We start from the raw sequence: 17,903 nt of genomic DNA, 5'->3' as shown, positions 1-17,903 counted from the left end.
ATGCTTTATGTGAACGTATGGGGGGTGTTAAAATGTAAGGAAATGAACAGCACTTACTTCGGAGTAGAAACTTACACATAAAGAAATTAAAATTAAAGACAGAATTCAGGCCAAAATAATTCACACAGTGCAACAAAAACACATGCACCGGTCTGTCCCAGTAAATGTGTTGAACACGCTGCCAAACAAAGCCAGAAATGTGCTGCACAGCCAGCTAGATCTTGTTTAACACGAGATGAGGATCACAGGGAACACAATGAGGAGACCAGATTTAGAGCTATTTAACAAAGCTTCCTTACCCTGCCAGAAGCTTTTTTACTGCTGCCCTTTAATATTTGTCAGATAGAAGTGGAGTATGCTCAGTTTGCTATTTAAAGATCTGTACTGGGCTGTAATTCTAAATAGAGAATGTGAACCATAGATGTCTTTGGGAAGAATTTTCATCTTGAAACTCACCACTGCTTCCTGCTTCTTTAGCCCAAGGTCTGTTTCTCACTAACTTATGGCACTGTACCAATTTCTGAAGAACACATGCTAAGGTTAAAGGTTTCTGTCAAATCAGTTCCACATCAGATACCGTGATGTCATATGTTAAGACATCTCCAGGATTTATCTTAGCATTACATAGTTTTGTATAAAGAAAGTGGCCAGTCATTGCTACTGGCTTCATCCCTTTGCATAGTTCTACTGAAAGGAAAAGGGGGGGGGGGGGGGGGAGGATTATTTCCACAATAAAGGAATGAATTAATATGGAAAAAAGGTATAATAATGCTGGAGAAAAGGCTTCCTCCTACAAGGGGCAGATATTAATTGAATCAAATTAAAATTCAGTCAAAGTAGTGGAATTTTGAAAATGTATTATCACTTCACCCATTTATTTAGACCTTGTAATGTGCCTTATTTGAAGCAATTCCTAGGATGCTGCTGGAGTAAAAATCAGCCATATTCAGTACGTAGCCTCTGAAAATCCAGCAGAAAGAATGATCTATGGATATGTATTTCCAGATTGATTAACTCTTGTGTCTAAGAAAATCCCAGCTCTCTGAAATTCTTCCTGTTGCTTTGGCATTTATAAAAGAGGATTCTCTTCTGCTTTATAAGCAGTGAATGCATGGTGCCACTGTCTTACAATTAAAGCACTAATGACAATCTCTCTTTTACTTGGCCACCTGTTTTAGCCAACCATTTGGAGACGTAATTTCTGATTTCTCTAAAGGGTGGTGAATTCAATCAGATTTGGTTAAAACAAATGTGAAAATCAGAGTGGGGATTTATAGGGAGAGTAATTTCTATACCTGTGATTGCCTAAGATGTATTTCCTTAGGAAATGATTCTAAATAGATGTATAAGTCCACGTTTGGTCTGGGTCTTATCAGACGGGTCATTACACAGGATGGAAGTAGACATTAATCCAGTCCAGCAGTTAGTATATTCCCTACATAAATACCATATGTTTAAATACATCTATATCGATATTTGAGCATATGTGGAGTAAGTCAGTTGGAAGAACAATGAAGTTACTTCCTTTCCTTTTTCTTTTTTCCATCTTTGCAGAGTATTTGGTGCTGCTATACTGCTGACATCCTCCCTCAACATGTTAATACCGTCTGCAGCCAGGGTGCACTATGGGTGTGTCATCTTTGTTAGGATCTTGCAGGGCCTTGTAGAGGTATGGAAAAACTACAAAATAACCAGTAAACGTGACAGATGTTTGTTCACTTTTATTTAGCAATTGTAACTTTTCAGGGCAAAATAAAAATTGTTTTGGCTTATTACTGATTTTCAGTGTAATGGATTTCAGTGTATGAATTACAGCCATTTGTTTTTCCTCCATCTATGAAATTACACAGCAAAGTTTTCCCTTGCTGAGAAGCCAGTGAGATACCTGTTTAACACTGAAGTTTCACTGAAGTTCTGTATGGCATAGGGCTTGTACTGGTGCTGTTCTCAAGAGTTATTTACTGTCCAGCCTCACGGATGAAATCTATAATAAAGAATTAAGCTTCTGTCACAGGTCCTGACCATGCTCTTGTTGGTACGAATGAGAGGTTTACTGTGATTTGAGAGAGAAAAAAACATGAGTCTGTTTCCTAAATTTGTTTGTTTCTTTACCGAAAGACAGATTTTTTAAGCCTGTGATCATTGGTTCTTTGTTCCTCAGGGCTAAACACTTCTGTTGTGTGAGCTGATTTTAACTCATGCGCTTTATTGTATAAAAAGACTCCAAAAGAGGGTGCAGAACGTGCCTGAAAGTTAGGTAACCGTCAGTCAAGTTCTTAAAGTATACATGCATAAATATGGATCCATCCCTGAAAAGTGACCTGCATGTACAGAGGTGTGCTTGACTGCAGGGAGGAGAGGAACAGAAGCAAGTGGGTGATTACAAAATCAAATAGGTCTTTTAGATCCACTTATTTCTGTGATACTGTTCAAAGAAATGGCGAACGCAAAACTTCTCAAACAGGACTGTCTGAAGAAGGTTTACAATAAATCATGACAATCTTCAGATTAAGTCTTTAGATTTTTTAGAGAAATTAACAAAAGACTGAAATGAACATGAAATTGGTTATAGGATCTTCTTTCCAAACAGAAGAATGTATTTTACAACATTTTTTATATATTGAGACTGATAATCTCAACGCTTACGATAATCTCAACATTTGCCAAAAGTTATTAATTTTTCCCATTTCTTGCATAGGAAACAAAACATCAAATTAAGTGAAAAGCAACTCTGTATAACCATGCATATATCATAATTTTTAGGCATGATTTTGCAAAAAAATTATTGTATATTTAATATAAAATTTTCTAAAATTTCAACACTGCAAGATGCCCTGACTTCTGTGTGATTTTCCTGTCACTAATTAGAGGCTGGTTTTGAAGAGCGACCTAAAAATAACAGGTTTAAAATCAAACCAACTAATATCAGCTGATTCTTTGTTTTAAGTGCTCAGGAAGGTTCATCAAAGACAAAGGTAGCGAAAAACTTCTCTCTGAACATTGTATTTTTAAGCTCTTATTAATCTTATTTTCTAGTCTTAGAGCAGTGGAACGGTAATCTGTATTTCCTAAATTATACTTTAAGTGTTAGATCAAAAAATGTTAGAAGGTCACAAAAACTGAGGGTTGGAGAAACGAGCCCAGCATTAGAAAGACTGCAAAGGTTCTGTTTTTTCATCCTTCCTTTGACACTGGTACTTGTGCATTAAGATTCTTTCTTTTTAATTCTTTGCAATTCTTTCCTGGAAGGGGGAGGGGGAGCAAAAGGAAATAAATATGGCTTATATCTGTTTCATAAGGGTTTGTCACGGTTAACGATTTGGAATGATATATAAAACCCATTTCAACTTTAATAGTAACTGAAGTTTTTGTATGGCTGTGCTCAGGCTTGTCTATAGGAATGCAAAACATTCTCAACTTCTTGTTTCTTGCAATTTAAAAAACAAATGAATCATGCAAAGACAATGAACTGAGTGATTAATCAGCATTAGCTAACTTGTGGCACCCCCATTCCCCAGGGGGTCACCTACCCTGCCTGCCACGGTATTTGGAGCAAGTGGGCCCCCCCATTAGAAAGAAGTAGGTTAGCAACCACTTCCTTTTGTGGTAAGTGACTTTCTATTTTTGTCTTTCTTTCACTTGTAATGTAAAAGTCTTTTGAGGCAGATTTATCCTCTCTTTTCATCCACACATATCTTGTTTTGTAGGTTCCTATGCAGGAGCTGTTATTGCAATGCCTTTAGCTGGAATTCTAGTGCAATATACTGGGTGGTCTTCTGTGTTCTATGTGTATGGTATGCATTTTTGCTCATCTCCAATATTGTATGACCTTACTCTACCCTTTCTAAAAATGTAAAAGCTACTGTAAGAGGCCCAAATACCAGAGAAGTGGGCCTGTCAAACTAAAAATACAGTCTAGAGAAAAGGACAATGAAAGAGCAGGAAAAGGAGAGAGTAGGAAAGCAACACTATTATGAAGAGAAGCTAGTTCATGGTGAAACCTTAATCTCTTCTAGTACAAGTAGTGCAAAGTGCTATGCAGATCTATAGCACCTCACATCATGTAACGTCGCTCTTTCTTTTATACAACTGTAAGTTTAGAGCACCTGCCCTAATGAAGATGTCCTGATTTTTACCTGAAGAGCTACATAACTTCATTCACACTAGTTGTGCTACCTTAACTTACATGATCGAAAAAATGTCCCAAAGTGGTTCATTCTGTGTGAATTAGGGGGAAACCTGATTGAACTGTAATAAACTACTTGGGAATTGCATGCTATGTTGAAAACAATGCCGCAATTTTGTATTTTGCAGGTAAAATATTTAGTGCTGTTATCAAACAACAGTGGCTTAAAGCAGAATGGAACTTCATTTACAGTCTGGTGAAATGAAATGGAAACTGTTTCATTGTACTGCATTGTACAAACTGATGTTAAAATATCAGTGAATACTCACTTATAGAGAAATCATTCTGCAAATGAAACAAAGAGGACTTCAGTGTGGTCCAGTTCTGCATGCATTTTGCACAAATATTGTCTGCAGGATCCAACTCTGTTAGAATGACTCAGTAGAAGAGCAGTGACAACTGCCATTTAGATTAGTTATAATTATTCACAGATTTTTTCCTGTTTGCTGCTTTACTGTGCATCTTTTTAAAGTCTTTCTTTCCATTCCAAAGGGAGCTTTGGTATAGTCTGGTACATGTTTTGGCTTTTGGTTTCATATGAGAGTCCTGCGAAGCATCCTACGATCACAGATGAAGAAAGAAGATACATAGAAGAAAGCATTGGAGAGAGTGCCAACCTCCTAGGTGCAATGGAAGTAAGAATATTACTCTTACACTTGTTTCCTGTGAGATAGTAATAAAACTCAAAAGCCCAAATAGAAACAACAACAAAAAAATCAAACTTCCTTCTTCTTTAAGACAGAAAAGCATGTTTCAAACAATTGAATTTTTTTTGGGGGGTGGGGAGGTCTGAAATCTGCTGATGGATTTCTGAGTGGATATTGCTTCTGCATCAAGAGAATCATAGAATCACAGAACGGTTGGGCTTTAGAGCCCATCCAGCCCAACCCCCCCTGCAGTGAGCAGGGACATCCCCAACTAGATCAGGCTGCTCAGAGCCCCGTCCAACCCGACCTTGAATGTTTCCAGGGATGGGGCATCGACCACCCCTCTGGGCAACCTGGGCCAGTGTTTCACCACCCTCACTGTAAAAAATGTCTTCCTTAAGTCTAGTCTGAATCTACCCTCTTTCAGTTTAAAACCATTACCCCTTGTCCTATCGCAGCAGACCCTGCTAAAAAGTCTGTCCCCATCCTTCTTATAAGCCCCCTTTAAGTACTGAAAGGCCATAATAAGGTCTCCAGTTCTTTTAGCAGACCACTCATGGAATTTATGCCTCTTTTTCTACTCCAAAGTATATAAAAAACTCCTACAGCTACAGTTGAAATTGCAGCTTTCTTAAACTTTCATAGTACCTTGAGTTCACGTGGTTAACTCCCTTCCTACATAATCCCTTCTGGAAGGTTTTCCTTTTCCTAAAAGTAAACTGGAGGAAAAGCAGTAGTCAGTGTCTCTTGAGGTCCTCAGAACATCAGGAAAAAAGCAAACCCTGACTATTCTATGTTTCATTTGCAAGAAAGACTGCAAGTTGCAACAGAGCACGCTAGGAGAGCCATAGGAACATTCCCTGTTATTGTGGCAACTGCTGGAAACCTGCTATCATGCCTCTCATAATCTGACTTAGTTCTGTACTGGATTCGTTCTCAAGTACTCCTAAAAAAACAGCTATGAACTCAGAGAATTTTCTAGCGACTTAATAATCCTATCATGTTAAATAATAATTTTCTTATTTCTGTAACAAATGAAAAGCTTTAGAGAAACTATCACCATGCTTATTAACTTAAGAAAGTAAAAAAATCTTAGTTCTTAAACCTCACTTCATCTGCTCAGATTTTGACACCATCCATTCCCAGCAGACCCTCACTACCACTCTTCAGTATGTTCTCTAATTGATCAGAACATTGGTTCTGGATTGAACTCAGAAAGAAACCATTTCTCTCTTAGTTAAAAAGCCCTTTGATCCAGATTAAATAGGGAACTGGAAATATGACAGAGTCATTTCCCTCATAGCTGACATTTTTAGGTGCTCTTGATGGAGTGTCCGGGTTGATATTAAATAGCTTTCAGCAGTGTTCATGGTTTCTTATACCTATCAGTGCTTTTGAAAATCTGATGTGAAATGAGATACTCCAAAGGATGTCTGTATAATACTAATGGGTTGAATAATTGCTGTATCCTTTTTATTGTTGCTTTTTAATTAAACGTTTTTTGGAAGTCATTAGTTTGTATCAATAGGTCAGTTGCTTCTAAAATATTTAGGCTGAAATTCTTCCCATAGTATCAAGTTAGTTTTTCTGGCTGGCTTCTCATTAATTAAGTCACACGTAATCCTTACCTTTCACTTAAGAGTAATTTAATTGGTATACAAGGTGTTGCATATACCCATCTATGGACTGTTTTTCTTCAAAGACAACAGTCGGACTAAATTCAGCCTGGAACCTTGATGAAGTGATTTTCAAACACTCATCTGAGTCTGGGTCCTGTTCTTGGATCGACACAGATGGGCAGAATCCTGGGCTCATAGAGAGGTGCTGGGACTCAGCAGGATTGTAGTTCTGTCCATCTGTCACTCTGTTTTAATTATGCAATTCTTTTTAAAAATACAATAAACCAAACAAAAATATATTGACCAAGCAGTTTCAGCTGAGGCTTGATAAAAAAACCTGTTCTGAATGCTGTGATTAATATTTAAATGCTAAAACACACGCTTAAAATAAATCTGGATGAAATTGTGTACTTACAGTGTAAAATCTGGCTGTTGCCTTAGACACAGCAACATTGTCTTTTAAAGAGATATTATTTTGGACTTGTTGGGTTCATGTTTACATCACTGAGATAATGGCACCTGTACACGAGTGTGGCTATACACCAAAGTACTACTGAGTTTCTCCACTTGTGCATTTTGCAGTAATTTTTACTTGCTTGTGTTTTTAAATCTAATCTTGATCATCCAAACGTGGAGGCATGTTCTTTATGCTAATCGAAGTCACTGGAATTCAGATACGTAAAGCTGTGCATATATGAGCTTGTTGGAGTACAGGTAAAAGTAACAAGACAGGAAAGGGGAAGATAGCTAGTTGATAATGATCAAAATAGTGACTGGATCCCCCTTTCTATGTTTCAGAAATACAAAACTCCATGGAGAAAATTTTTTACATCTATGCCAGTCTATGCAATAATTGTTGCAAACTTCTGTAGAAGCTGGACTTTTTACTTGCTGCTTATTAGTCAGCCTGCTTACTTTGAGGAGGTGTTTGGATTTGAAATAAGCAAGGTATGTAAAAACAATGTAAAGCTTCTATCTTAGCCAAGTAAATGTCAGAGCTACATTTGCGGTATGCATTAGGAGGAGGAAAGAAAAGTGTTCTGTGTCTTTATCATGGGTTTACAAGGCTTAAAACTTATCCCTCCCAGTTACAGTTCCCTTGACTAGCACACGTAAGGGAAGCAACAATGACAAGGGATTGCACAGGGGAAGGTGAAAGAAGGATGAGATTTGGTGATGAGCTACTCGGGGCCATATTGCAAAAAGACCTTCAGTTACGTGCTTGCAACAAGATCATGCATGGTATTAGAAAGGTATTGAGAGACCCATTACACGTCTGTCCCTGCCATCCCACGGGACGCAGGATCCCACTGAAGCTCCAAAGAAAACATTGACAAGAAGTTCTATTTTTCCAGGTGCATTTTACAAATCAGGACCACCTAGTTTTAGGAAGGATGGTACAATTTATCACCTTTCTATACCTCCCTTTAATGTGGTGAGAATTTCTCCCCCTTTTTCACTTAGGAAGTGAAAGAGATGGTGACAAAATATGGGACATAGGGATGATCTAAGGTTCCACATAATTCGTATGAATTTTGGATCAGACCTGTACTGTTAGTATGGATACATGCAAACAAGCCTTCAGGGTGTTTGGTACGCCCTTCAGGGTGTATAGTAAGCTTTCTACTAGTACAGATTTCCTCTTGTGAAAGATGACGGGGGCTTGTGCTTTTGAGAGACCTGTATTCTTTTGCTATTGTTCCATGAGGTATTGTCACCCTAAATTGTGGTGTAAGTGACAACTAGGCGAGCAGCTTCCAAAGTGTTGCCATATTATGGAGTATTGTCAAAATTATGTAATACCATCCTGCATTTAAATACGGGCTTCCATCTTTAGCCGGAGTTATTTTAAGAAGCTTTGCTATGCTTGAAACATCCTCTGGTATTCATGCAGTAAGAATGGTAACATCCTATGGAATTAAGCTGATCATTTTGTTCTAGAAGATTTTTCTTAGAGTGTGTTCAAAGAAATGTGGAGCTTTGTAAACAATGACTGAAAAGTCAGTTATCACCTGCTGTGGCTACGGATGCTCGTAATGAATAGTCATCATTTAGTCAGGAATACCTCGGAGAGGTGGCTGCAATACCATAGTCATCTCATAGTTAATATCTGGCTTACTGGGAGAAACAGCTATTACCATGAAGCTAACTGTCACGACATAGTTGCCACATATATAAAGTACAGTGAAATTCAAAATTTCACGATTTTAATTGAAGGGAGAGAAAACTTGTCTCCTTTTTGTTGTCATGGAGTCTGTCTGCTCTGCATGCTGATGTGACTCAAGTCAGACAGGAGGTAGCTGGTGGCAGTCCATCCACACTCACTTTGAAGGAATGGTCTTCAAATATATTATATTTTGGGACAGACATCACAAAATTACTGTGTCTCACTTTGCTAGTATGTACAGGATTTGGAATATTGTCAATGGATATTTAGTATGTTATCTTTCACTATGTACAGAGATTCCCAGACATATCCTTTGCCTGCTTGAGGGACGGTCAGAAATCAAAGGCAAATGGCCATTGTGCACATGAGGATGATCCACAGGGAATCTGTCTAGACATGTTAGGTTTGCTGGGCAGTGCTACGCTAAACATATCACCAACAGAAATGGAGCGATTCAGTTCGACACATTCAAACGTAAATTTTCAGAAAAGAAAGGGCAGAGGGACTATAAGTCGGGGAAAAAAAGCCATTAGCTTAAATATAAGCTGTGAAAACAGAAAGTGTCAGGACATCACAGACTCTTAAAAACTCTGGCTGTCCTTCATAGAATACAAAGCCAACTTAAGATCACCAGTTTTGTTCATTTAATAAGCCAAGTTAAGATTTTTAGTTTTAGCACGCTGCCTGAAACTGAAGAGAAACAATTGATTACTTGCTGAATACTTCAGAAAAGGAAGAATCAATATTTTCTTATGGTTTATACTCTGCTACTTCTAATGATTATTTTAGGTGGGTATCTTATCTGCTGTGCCGCATTTAGTGATGACAATTATTGTTCCTATTGGGGGACAAATTGCAGACTTTTTAAGAAGCAGGCAGATTCTTTCAACCACTACTGTGAGAAAGATAATGAACTGCGGAGGTAAGCCTTCCTATTTTATTAACAAGCTTCCTGTACAGATTCAATGTCCATATAGTATGCTGTATACCATAAACAAACAAACTGCATGGTTTTATGTACTTATGAATCAATACTTTGTGCATTTTTGGTGTATTACAGATGTGGTTACTAAAGACAAGTAAACGCAGTTGTTCCTAGTCCCAGTTCCAATGCAGATGTTTGGTATTTGAAAAAGCATTTAGGCTGTTAAAGAAACAGATGAGCTTTTCGGGGGTAATTTGCCTACCTGTAGCTACTTACTGAATCTTAGCTCCCTCTCTGAGCACCCTCTGCACTAAGAAAGCCCAGGCAACCACCTGAGATTACTTATCTGACTTCTGAGAGGTTAAAGTCACACGAGCAGAATCCTGGCTGTGATAAGGGCTGCAAAATTCATAAGCAGGTTAAATGTATATTCCCATTAGGGTTGGCTGGAAAGATCTAATCAAATCACAAGTATTTCTTTTTATCTTAAAACTCACAGGAAGTAACGATAAATTAGCATACAAAGAATAAAACAAGGATTATTTGAGATAGCCAGAACATGTGTTTTTTAGGGATGAAAGAAATACCTGATTATATTCCACTCTGAGGTTAATGGTTTGCCTCTGCCTTCCTATGAAATATTACCATATCCTCAGGCCTGCAATATTTGGGGTGGAATTAAATTTGATGCCTGGTTTTCTTTATGATTTCCCCAGGTTTTGGTATGGAAGCAACTCTTCTTCTCGTGGTGGGGTATTCTCACAGTAAAGGAGTGGCTATTTCATTCTTAGTGCTTGCTGTAGGCTTTAGTGGATTTGCCATATCTGGTAAGATTATATTACTGTTATTAGTAAATTATTTTATCTTCAGAGATAGAACATCTCTTTTGGTTTTTATTCATTGACAGTAATTTAAACAAACCTCAGAGTTCCAAATGACATTATTTATGATAGTTACAAAGGAAAATACAATCAGTACCACATCTTCTATATCAGATTGTTTGTTGAAATACTTCATTCTTTCCCATAATCATTGCAGCAGACTAGGCTTTCTTTACAGTGAGGTGCTAATGCACACCATAGATTTTTCTTGAAATCAAGCATACAACACAAATGGACTGATACTATACAATGATACTTACATTTCCATGGCTTTTTTAAATATAAGCCTTTTACTGTTTTTTTTCCACTGTATATTAGTTAATGTTTTGTTAGTGTTGCATTTTTTCATTATGTTGGGGCCTAATTACTAGCAACTTTTGTCTGATGTAAAATTCAGCTTTTCCGCTTTCCTACTGATATATAACCCTTTGCCTTTCCCAAACACAAGTCACCTGGCCTTCCCTTGTTTTCCCACTGTGATCTTTGTATCCTCTCCCATGCTGGTTCCTTATGTCTAAAACAGGCTTTCTTTTCTTTTGTGCCAAACATCTGAACTCTCCTTAACCAAACCTGTCCTTAATCCCACATATTCTGCAAGGTATCATGCCTGTTTCGTACAACTTGAAAAGCATCTTGCGCTTTCTCTAACAGTTATCCATATCATACTGCCTGCCTTTTCCCTTTTATTATCTTTCTGTATCCAAAGATTTAGTTTCTGTTTTCATTTACTTAAGTGTTTATTTTGGGGACAATGAGTTCTGTCACTTCAGAGAAGCATGTGCTTTTTCTAAGATTATTTAGATAGTTGCTGCATAAATTTGAACAGAATTAAGCTGCTGGAAATGCAAAAGAGCAAACAAAGATTTATAAAAAAGTAATAATTAAATGATTTATACATACTGTCTTTTTAGTCCCTTCATTTTACCACTCAAGAACAGAAGGGAACTCCCTTCTGCTGCTCTGTGTGACAAAAAGAAAAATGTGGGCAATAGGAAAGGAGAGCGGTACAAGCTGGAAGAAGAAATGACATGTTATTTACAGCATGAAGTGGTCATGAATCACAGTGTGAAATATGAACTTTCTCCCTGCCTAAATATCTTCTGGGTTCTCTACTCCACACAGTCACTACTGGGATTTTTTTTTTAAACTGCAATTTTGGGAAAAAAAATATATTTGGTAACCTCTTATAATATATTTTTAAAAGAAAATTAAAACCCAGAGTCTCTCTAGGAATATTTAACCATTATAAGCCTTTTAGAGAAAAAGAAATGCAATTAAACAGCCCAGATATGTCAGAGTAAAATTGTCAAGTGATAGCATTACTTTTCAGAACTGAAGTAATGCTCTGCTTTTGGTATGAATGTTTGCTGACCTTTGCATTGCAGGATTCAATGTCAACCATTTAGACATTGCCCCGAGGTATGCCAGCATCTTAATGGGGATTTCTAATGGAGTCGGGACCTTGTCTGGAATGGTTTGCCCTATAATTGTCGGAGCAATGACAAAGAACAAGGTAAATGGCAATACAGTTTTCAAATCTTCCAGTTTAATACCATTGGTTTCAAGAAAAAGACCTTTCCGTAGTACAACTTGCCAGAATATCCATATTAGAGTCTGGGACCTCGAGGGGATCGCATCTGGGAACTTGTGAATTTGAAGCATGCTTCAGTATATGTTCACTAGGTCAATGCTTTTGTAGGCTAATGAAAAGTGATTTTTCAAAGGAAGAAATAAACAGAAACCGGACGCTTGAAGGTTTTAGGTGTGCTGTCACTGCCTCAATCCCTAATCTAAATCTTTCCACTCAGAGAAGTTAGGTAAGTCTATGCACTAGTCTGATTTAGCAAATTTCTTCTTTACAGACACGTGAAGAGTGGCAGTATGTCTTCCTCATTGCTGCTTTAGTTCATTATGGAGGTGTTATATTCTATGGCATATTTGCTTCAGGAGAGAAACAACCCTGGGCAGACCCTGAACAGACAAGTGAAGAGAAATGTGGCTTTATTCATGAAGATGAACTTGCTGAAGAGACAGGGGACATTACTCAGAATTATGTAAATTATGGTACCACCAAGTCTTATGGTGCTACAACCCAGGTCAACGGTGGCTGGCCTAATGGTTGGGAGAAAAAAGAGGAATTCGTACAAGAGGAAGTACAAGACTCATACAACTACAAGGAAGGAGATTATTCATAACAAACCTAAATATTGGGTATATTTTGTAGTGTTTGTGATTAAATTCATTGTGATTGTTTGCACACAGAAATAAAATGTGGTATAAACATGTAAACACATATCAAAAAGGAAGGTCTTACTGTAAAAAAAAAAATCCATTAAAGTGCAATCTGTATGAGTTGTGACATGTCATCACTTTCATTAGGTTATATTTGTTCTATAAACATTAGAGTTTTAAGGGTTTACTGGTCAAAACTATAGAGGCAATTAGATACTTACAGTATACAAGAGCTAAAACTCATAACTAAGGATTAAAGCACAACTAAGCAACCAAGTTGGCACATCTAATGCTCTTTTTAGAAAGCCAAAATTACTTGATCATTAAAAATGCACTTATATATTTGTTACACTGTATTGAAAGAGATTGTGTTAAATACACACGTTTACTCAGTGCAATGTAGGAATTGTGTGTTTAGTCTAAGACAAGGGCTTTCTTAAAGAGGAAAGGTCGAGTCCTAGGCATTTACAGAGGATTGATTCAGTTCCTTTAATGGTAATTGTATCAAGCCTAAAGAACAAATAGGGCATATTGTATGTTTATCGTGATTACATGCTGCAGGCTACTCTGTGATGAATAAAGGAATTATTTAGGAGTTTTATACTGAATGTTTGGGCACAAATTCTTATTTCTATTCTTTACAGAATCTTATGAAATTATAGTTATTGTCATGTTCTTCCCTGCATTTGTCAACTAATATAAAAACAATATATAATGTTACGTCTGACTTTTCATGCAGACTGTCAAATCCCTTTATGAAAAAACAAGCTTTATTCTTTTCTTTGCAGTAGACTCCAACTTTGTACTGGTGTCTTTAGAGAGAGAGAAAAAACATACTGATATAACCTAGAAAAAGATATAGTCTTTTACAAAATTCCAAAGAGAAATTTCCTATGAGCAAGTAGCCCTATGAAAAGGATGTATTTGTTTTGCAGAATATTTTGAAGCCAATAGAGGAAACAGAGAATAATTTAACCCTTATTCTTCCCTTAATAGCTTTCATATTTTTACACATCGTGCCACAGTTGTATACATAGATATGTTTATTGAAGATACTGTAATTATAGAAAATGTTGCTATTTTAGAAATCCCTAAAATAAAAAATGTATTTGTCTTTCAATTAAACCTAATAATGGACACTGAATATGAGTAACATATAAACTCACAACAAACCAAAGTGGCAAATAACCAGTGTTGGGTTGAAAGAAGCCAACAAGCATCACGCTTGTCTTTTTAGCATAACTCAACGGTGACTGCAACATTAGTGTACCAAGCAATAAGTGCAATGCATTATGAAGTGCATAATCTTCTAGACTATATATTAACCTTCATTTAGCTTGTTGTATGTATTTGGGGTTGTTGGGATTAAACCAAACTGAACCAAACCGAAGTTAGCAACACCAGACCACTTCTTAATACTCTAAAATGACAACAAAGATCCATTTCTTAATTCAATCAAATGATTATTATTGTATGTAATAATCCATTCTGGATTCTTGGTCTGTTCATTGTATTGTGCTAGTGATTGGAAACCCTGCTACCGCAATATACAACTTGAGGATTGTTTCTTCTCCTTTTTTTTTAATGCAAATCATACCTTGACCTTAAGAAAAAAATATTTTGCTTTGTGCCTCAAAGTGATGTAAAATGTGACCATAGCTTTTGCTGTGTTTAATGAAAAAGATGTGGACCGTGTCACTTTTGTTGCTGCAAAAAGTGTTAATAAAATGCTCTATTTATCCTTTTATATAAAAAAGGACCATTGTAGCTTCTTGTCATTTTTTTAGATGCACTTTAGTATAGATGACTAAAATCATAGGCACTGCAGAACAACTTCGGCTCCCGACGTGGAGATAATCTCTGATGTCCCAGCTGGGAGGTGTGCTGAATACCCACCATCCTGCACTGTCTACTCTCTCCTCTGACTGTGCACAGATGTGTGGTGGGAGATGCCCCTAGCTCTCAAGTGCCGTTCCTCCTCTCATAAGGATGGCTGGAGTAGGTGTGGAAAAGAAAGGAGCAGGGCATCAATGTACCATCCAATGCAGTGAAACTGGGAAAGATGGAATAATCTGTGTTAGCTAAAGAGCTGGCATGGATCAGCAGTCTATAAAGGAAAAGCAAAGCATCACAGGCTGCTGTTCTTGGAATTTGTTTCCCTTCTAGCTCATGCAACAAGACTCCTTAACTGAAACATAATGTTACTTTCTGTCTGTCTTTGGATAGACCCCAGAGGAATCAGTAAGTTCAACAAATCCTATTATAAAAGTATGCCTTTTTCTAAAAAAAATTTTTACTCTTCAATGATTTTCTTGCACCAAGAAGAATGTAGAAACACCAAACTGAACAAAAGGCTGCAAAACACTAGGCAGGACACGAATGGGCCCAGTGTTTCTCACCAACAGACGAGTTGTCATGAGGTGCTGAGTCAGGTAACGCACAAAGTTACTGCTAACCGTTTTGATGGACTGGTGTGATGTTGCCATGGAAACTTCCTGAAAGATTCAAAAGTGGGATAAATAGGGGCTGTAAAAGTACGGTTGTGTTTATCATGGTAAGTGGACAGCTCAGAAAATGAAAACTAATTAACAAAATCAAAAACAATCCTTCTTAGTTTTCAGTCTAATCTTACAGGTTCTCTAGCTTTCAAAATCATTTCAATAATTTTCTTTCATTAAATACAGGCAATTTTGTTTTTCTTATTAGCTTGACATGCTTTAATTACTTAGAACAAAGGAGAGACTTTAATTCAGCCATGCAAAACTCAGTGGGAACTCAACAACTGCCTTTAAACACTACACCACTCTAAGAACCTCCACAATTCTCTTTCTAGCTCTCTGCTTTGACTCCTTTGCTTCCTTTTTAAATGGCAGCGCAGAGGAATCTGTTCTTCCGGGAAGGAAAAGGAGCATGACCGTTTTTAAGATTTTTACTTCTTCACAGACTTCACAGGAACGAATCATCAGGAACATGACTGAGAAAGAAGGGGAAAGGGAGAAACTAATTGAATTGGGTTCTTGCAAAGGATAATTAAGTGAAGACAAGCAACAACAGCTGGATCTGTTTCAGGGAAAAGAAGAGTCGAGGGACATGACCCTTCATCTAAACTCCTGTATTTCTTCTCAGTAAATACGATTATGTTTCTCCCTTGCTACTTCATTTTTCTAAACTAGCATTGCTAAAATATACCTCTTCAGCCTCTTCTGAACCGTGCCCTTTCTGCCCAGAGATTTCTCTCTGCACTCAAAGACTAGCTCTGCAGATGTGTTGCACTTGTGTGGCCCTGTGTTCCTCTTCTGGAACTCTTAGCAGCTGAAACCATCCCTGTTTATCAGTCAGACTGTGTTCACAGTCACTTGATCATTTTGTCCTGTCACCTACTTCTGTTCTGTTCTCCCAATACACTCTGCTTATGTACTATGTTGGAAAAAAAAAAAGAAAGGAATTGTTACTCACATTTTTATTTATCAGCTAGTTATCTTTTCAGTGAAGAACAATAAATAAAAGGCCAGGGCAGGATCCAAGATCCATCAAAATCATTAGAAAAACTTTGAGTTTAGATGGGCTAGAATATCACCTCAAACATTCACCTTTATGTCCTCAAATGATTTGGTATAGATAGTACCACTCAATCAGCAACAGTTTTTAAAATATTTGAATCTGCATTAGTGAGATCCCTTCTGTTAACACGTACTCTTTGTTGCAGAGATAAAGCTATCATAAAGTGTGCTCTTTGCTTTCAGAAGTGATCATGAAATTCAATGGACCAAATTTCATAAGAACACTTTTCTATGGGGGAAAAGAAAGCCTCAAGGTAAAGGTTGAATAACAGTGACAAAAGAATATCTGTAAATATGAATGAAGTCCTCTTTCAGCACGAAGCTAGGAATAGGAATATATGCGGAAGTCAGAATAAATGTCACAGTTCAAAGCCGTACTGTTAGAAAGATAACATCACAGTCTTAGTTGCTGCCTCTGAAAGATGAAATGTTTTGCTCCTTTCAGGATAAGCTATGAAGGAGTTTGAAGGCTAGTCTAAGTCTGGATTAACTACTTAAGAGCAGCTGCTTTTGTTCTTATTTTGAATTTCTCTCTGGTTTTGCTTGAATAATTTTCATTGCACTGGGAGATTCAACAGTAAATAATCAAAGGACCTAGAATTACAGTCAGCTATTTTAGTTAGATATCTACGTATATCCTCTCTGATCCAGATAAAATGTCTGATGTTGCTGTTCTAGCTTCGCTTAACACTTTTTCACTCTGTTGTAACCCAAAGCACGGCAAAGAATGAAATGTATTATGTATTTACACATGTACAACTACCGAAGCCTGTGTACTTAGTTATACTGAGGTTAAGTGCTTAGACGGTATCTTCCATGTTTGGAACTAATGTTGCAAAATCATTGCTGGCAAATGCCTCCTTGGTAAGGCTTTTAACATTAGAAACAGAATCCCTGCAATTTTTGCATTAGGCGAAGCTGTGTTCTCTCAAATGCCATGCGTGAGGCATTAGAAAACAATACAAAATAGGACTCTGAGCGAGTCCAACCTCTGGCTGGATCTTATCTATAAGAAAGTAAGTAGAGAATAAGTATAAGAGGCAGATGTAATGTCAAAGATAAAACATAAGGATAAGTTAGAAATTACAGGTAATAAAGTGCTGTAGGAAAATTAAAGAAAAGCTTATAGAAGAGCTGCCAAATTTCCTCAGTTTTGCTCATGGCAGTTGTGAGAAGGAAAAAAATAATATGAGGTCCTTAATATCTGGTCCACCCTATCCTGAGTCTAAGATATGATCATAAGTTGGCCCAGAATCTCATTACTGTGTTCTGGCAGCACCCTACCTTGTCCTCATAATTTCTAACACAATTTTCTGTCAGGTCCATGAGGGAACTTATAGGCCTTAGTTGCCCGGAGCATCCTGCCCTGGAACCCCCACTTGCACTCCGATCCATGACCCAGGAGCCCCATTTCAGCTTAGGCCTGGGCTTCCCTGTCTCTGGTCTGTCTCCTGAATGGAAGTTACATCCATGTTGCGTCCTGTCTCCAGCCCTGCTGTGGCGCACCTCCTGTTGCTCCTGAGGAGGGGCTCTGGATGGACCCTGGACCCAATTCATTCCTCGATGTCTCTGGGACCATCGGTGGAATGAGCACTTGGCTCTGCCCGTGCTGCTTAGACCCTGTAGGACTGCACCCGGGTCGATAAGGGCACAGCCAGCAGCTGGGTCACCCTCAGCTCGCAGCTC

The 17,903-nt window shown here is 37.7% G+C and overlaps 1 protein-coding gene across 1 annotated transcript in view; it reads left to right on the top strand.

Moving 5' to 3' along the window:
* The window catches only part of SLC17A6 (solute carrier family 17 member 6), a 34,437-nt gene extending 20,030 nt beyond the window's left edge, over positions 1-14,407 (top strand). Inside the window, exons 4-12 of the mRNA XM_075094964.1 lie at positions 1,555-1,669; positions 3,519-3,606; positions 3,708-3,794; positions 4,679-4,821; positions 7,251-7,400; positions 9,409-9,541; positions 10,261-10,371; positions 11,811-11,938; positions 12,288-14,407. Coding sequence (XP_074951065.1) covers positions 1,555-1,669; positions 3,519-3,606; positions 3,708-3,794; positions 4,679-4,821; positions 7,251-7,400; positions 9,409-9,541; positions 10,261-10,371; positions 11,811-11,938; positions 12,288-12,620 — 1,288 coding nt within the window. The 3' untranslated portion in view covers positions 12,621-14,407. The remainder of the gene's footprint in view (positions 1-1,554; positions 1,670-3,518; positions 3,607-3,707; positions 3,795-4,678; positions 4,822-7,250; positions 7,401-9,408; positions 9,542-10,260; positions 10,372-11,810; positions 11,939-12,287) is intronic.
* The last annotated feature ends 3,496 nt before the right edge of the window (positions 14,408-17,903 follow it).

The sequence above is a fragment of the Phalacrocorax aristotelis genome, chromosome 5 (genome assembly GCF_949628215.1).
Source record: "Phalacrocorax aristotelis chromosome 5, bGulAri2.1, whole genome shotgun sequence".
NCBI lineage: Eukaryota > Metazoa > Chordata > Aves > Suliformes > Phalacrocoracidae > Phalacrocorax > Phalacrocorax aristotelis.
This window is presented reverse-complemented; position numbering and strand designations above follow the sequence as displayed.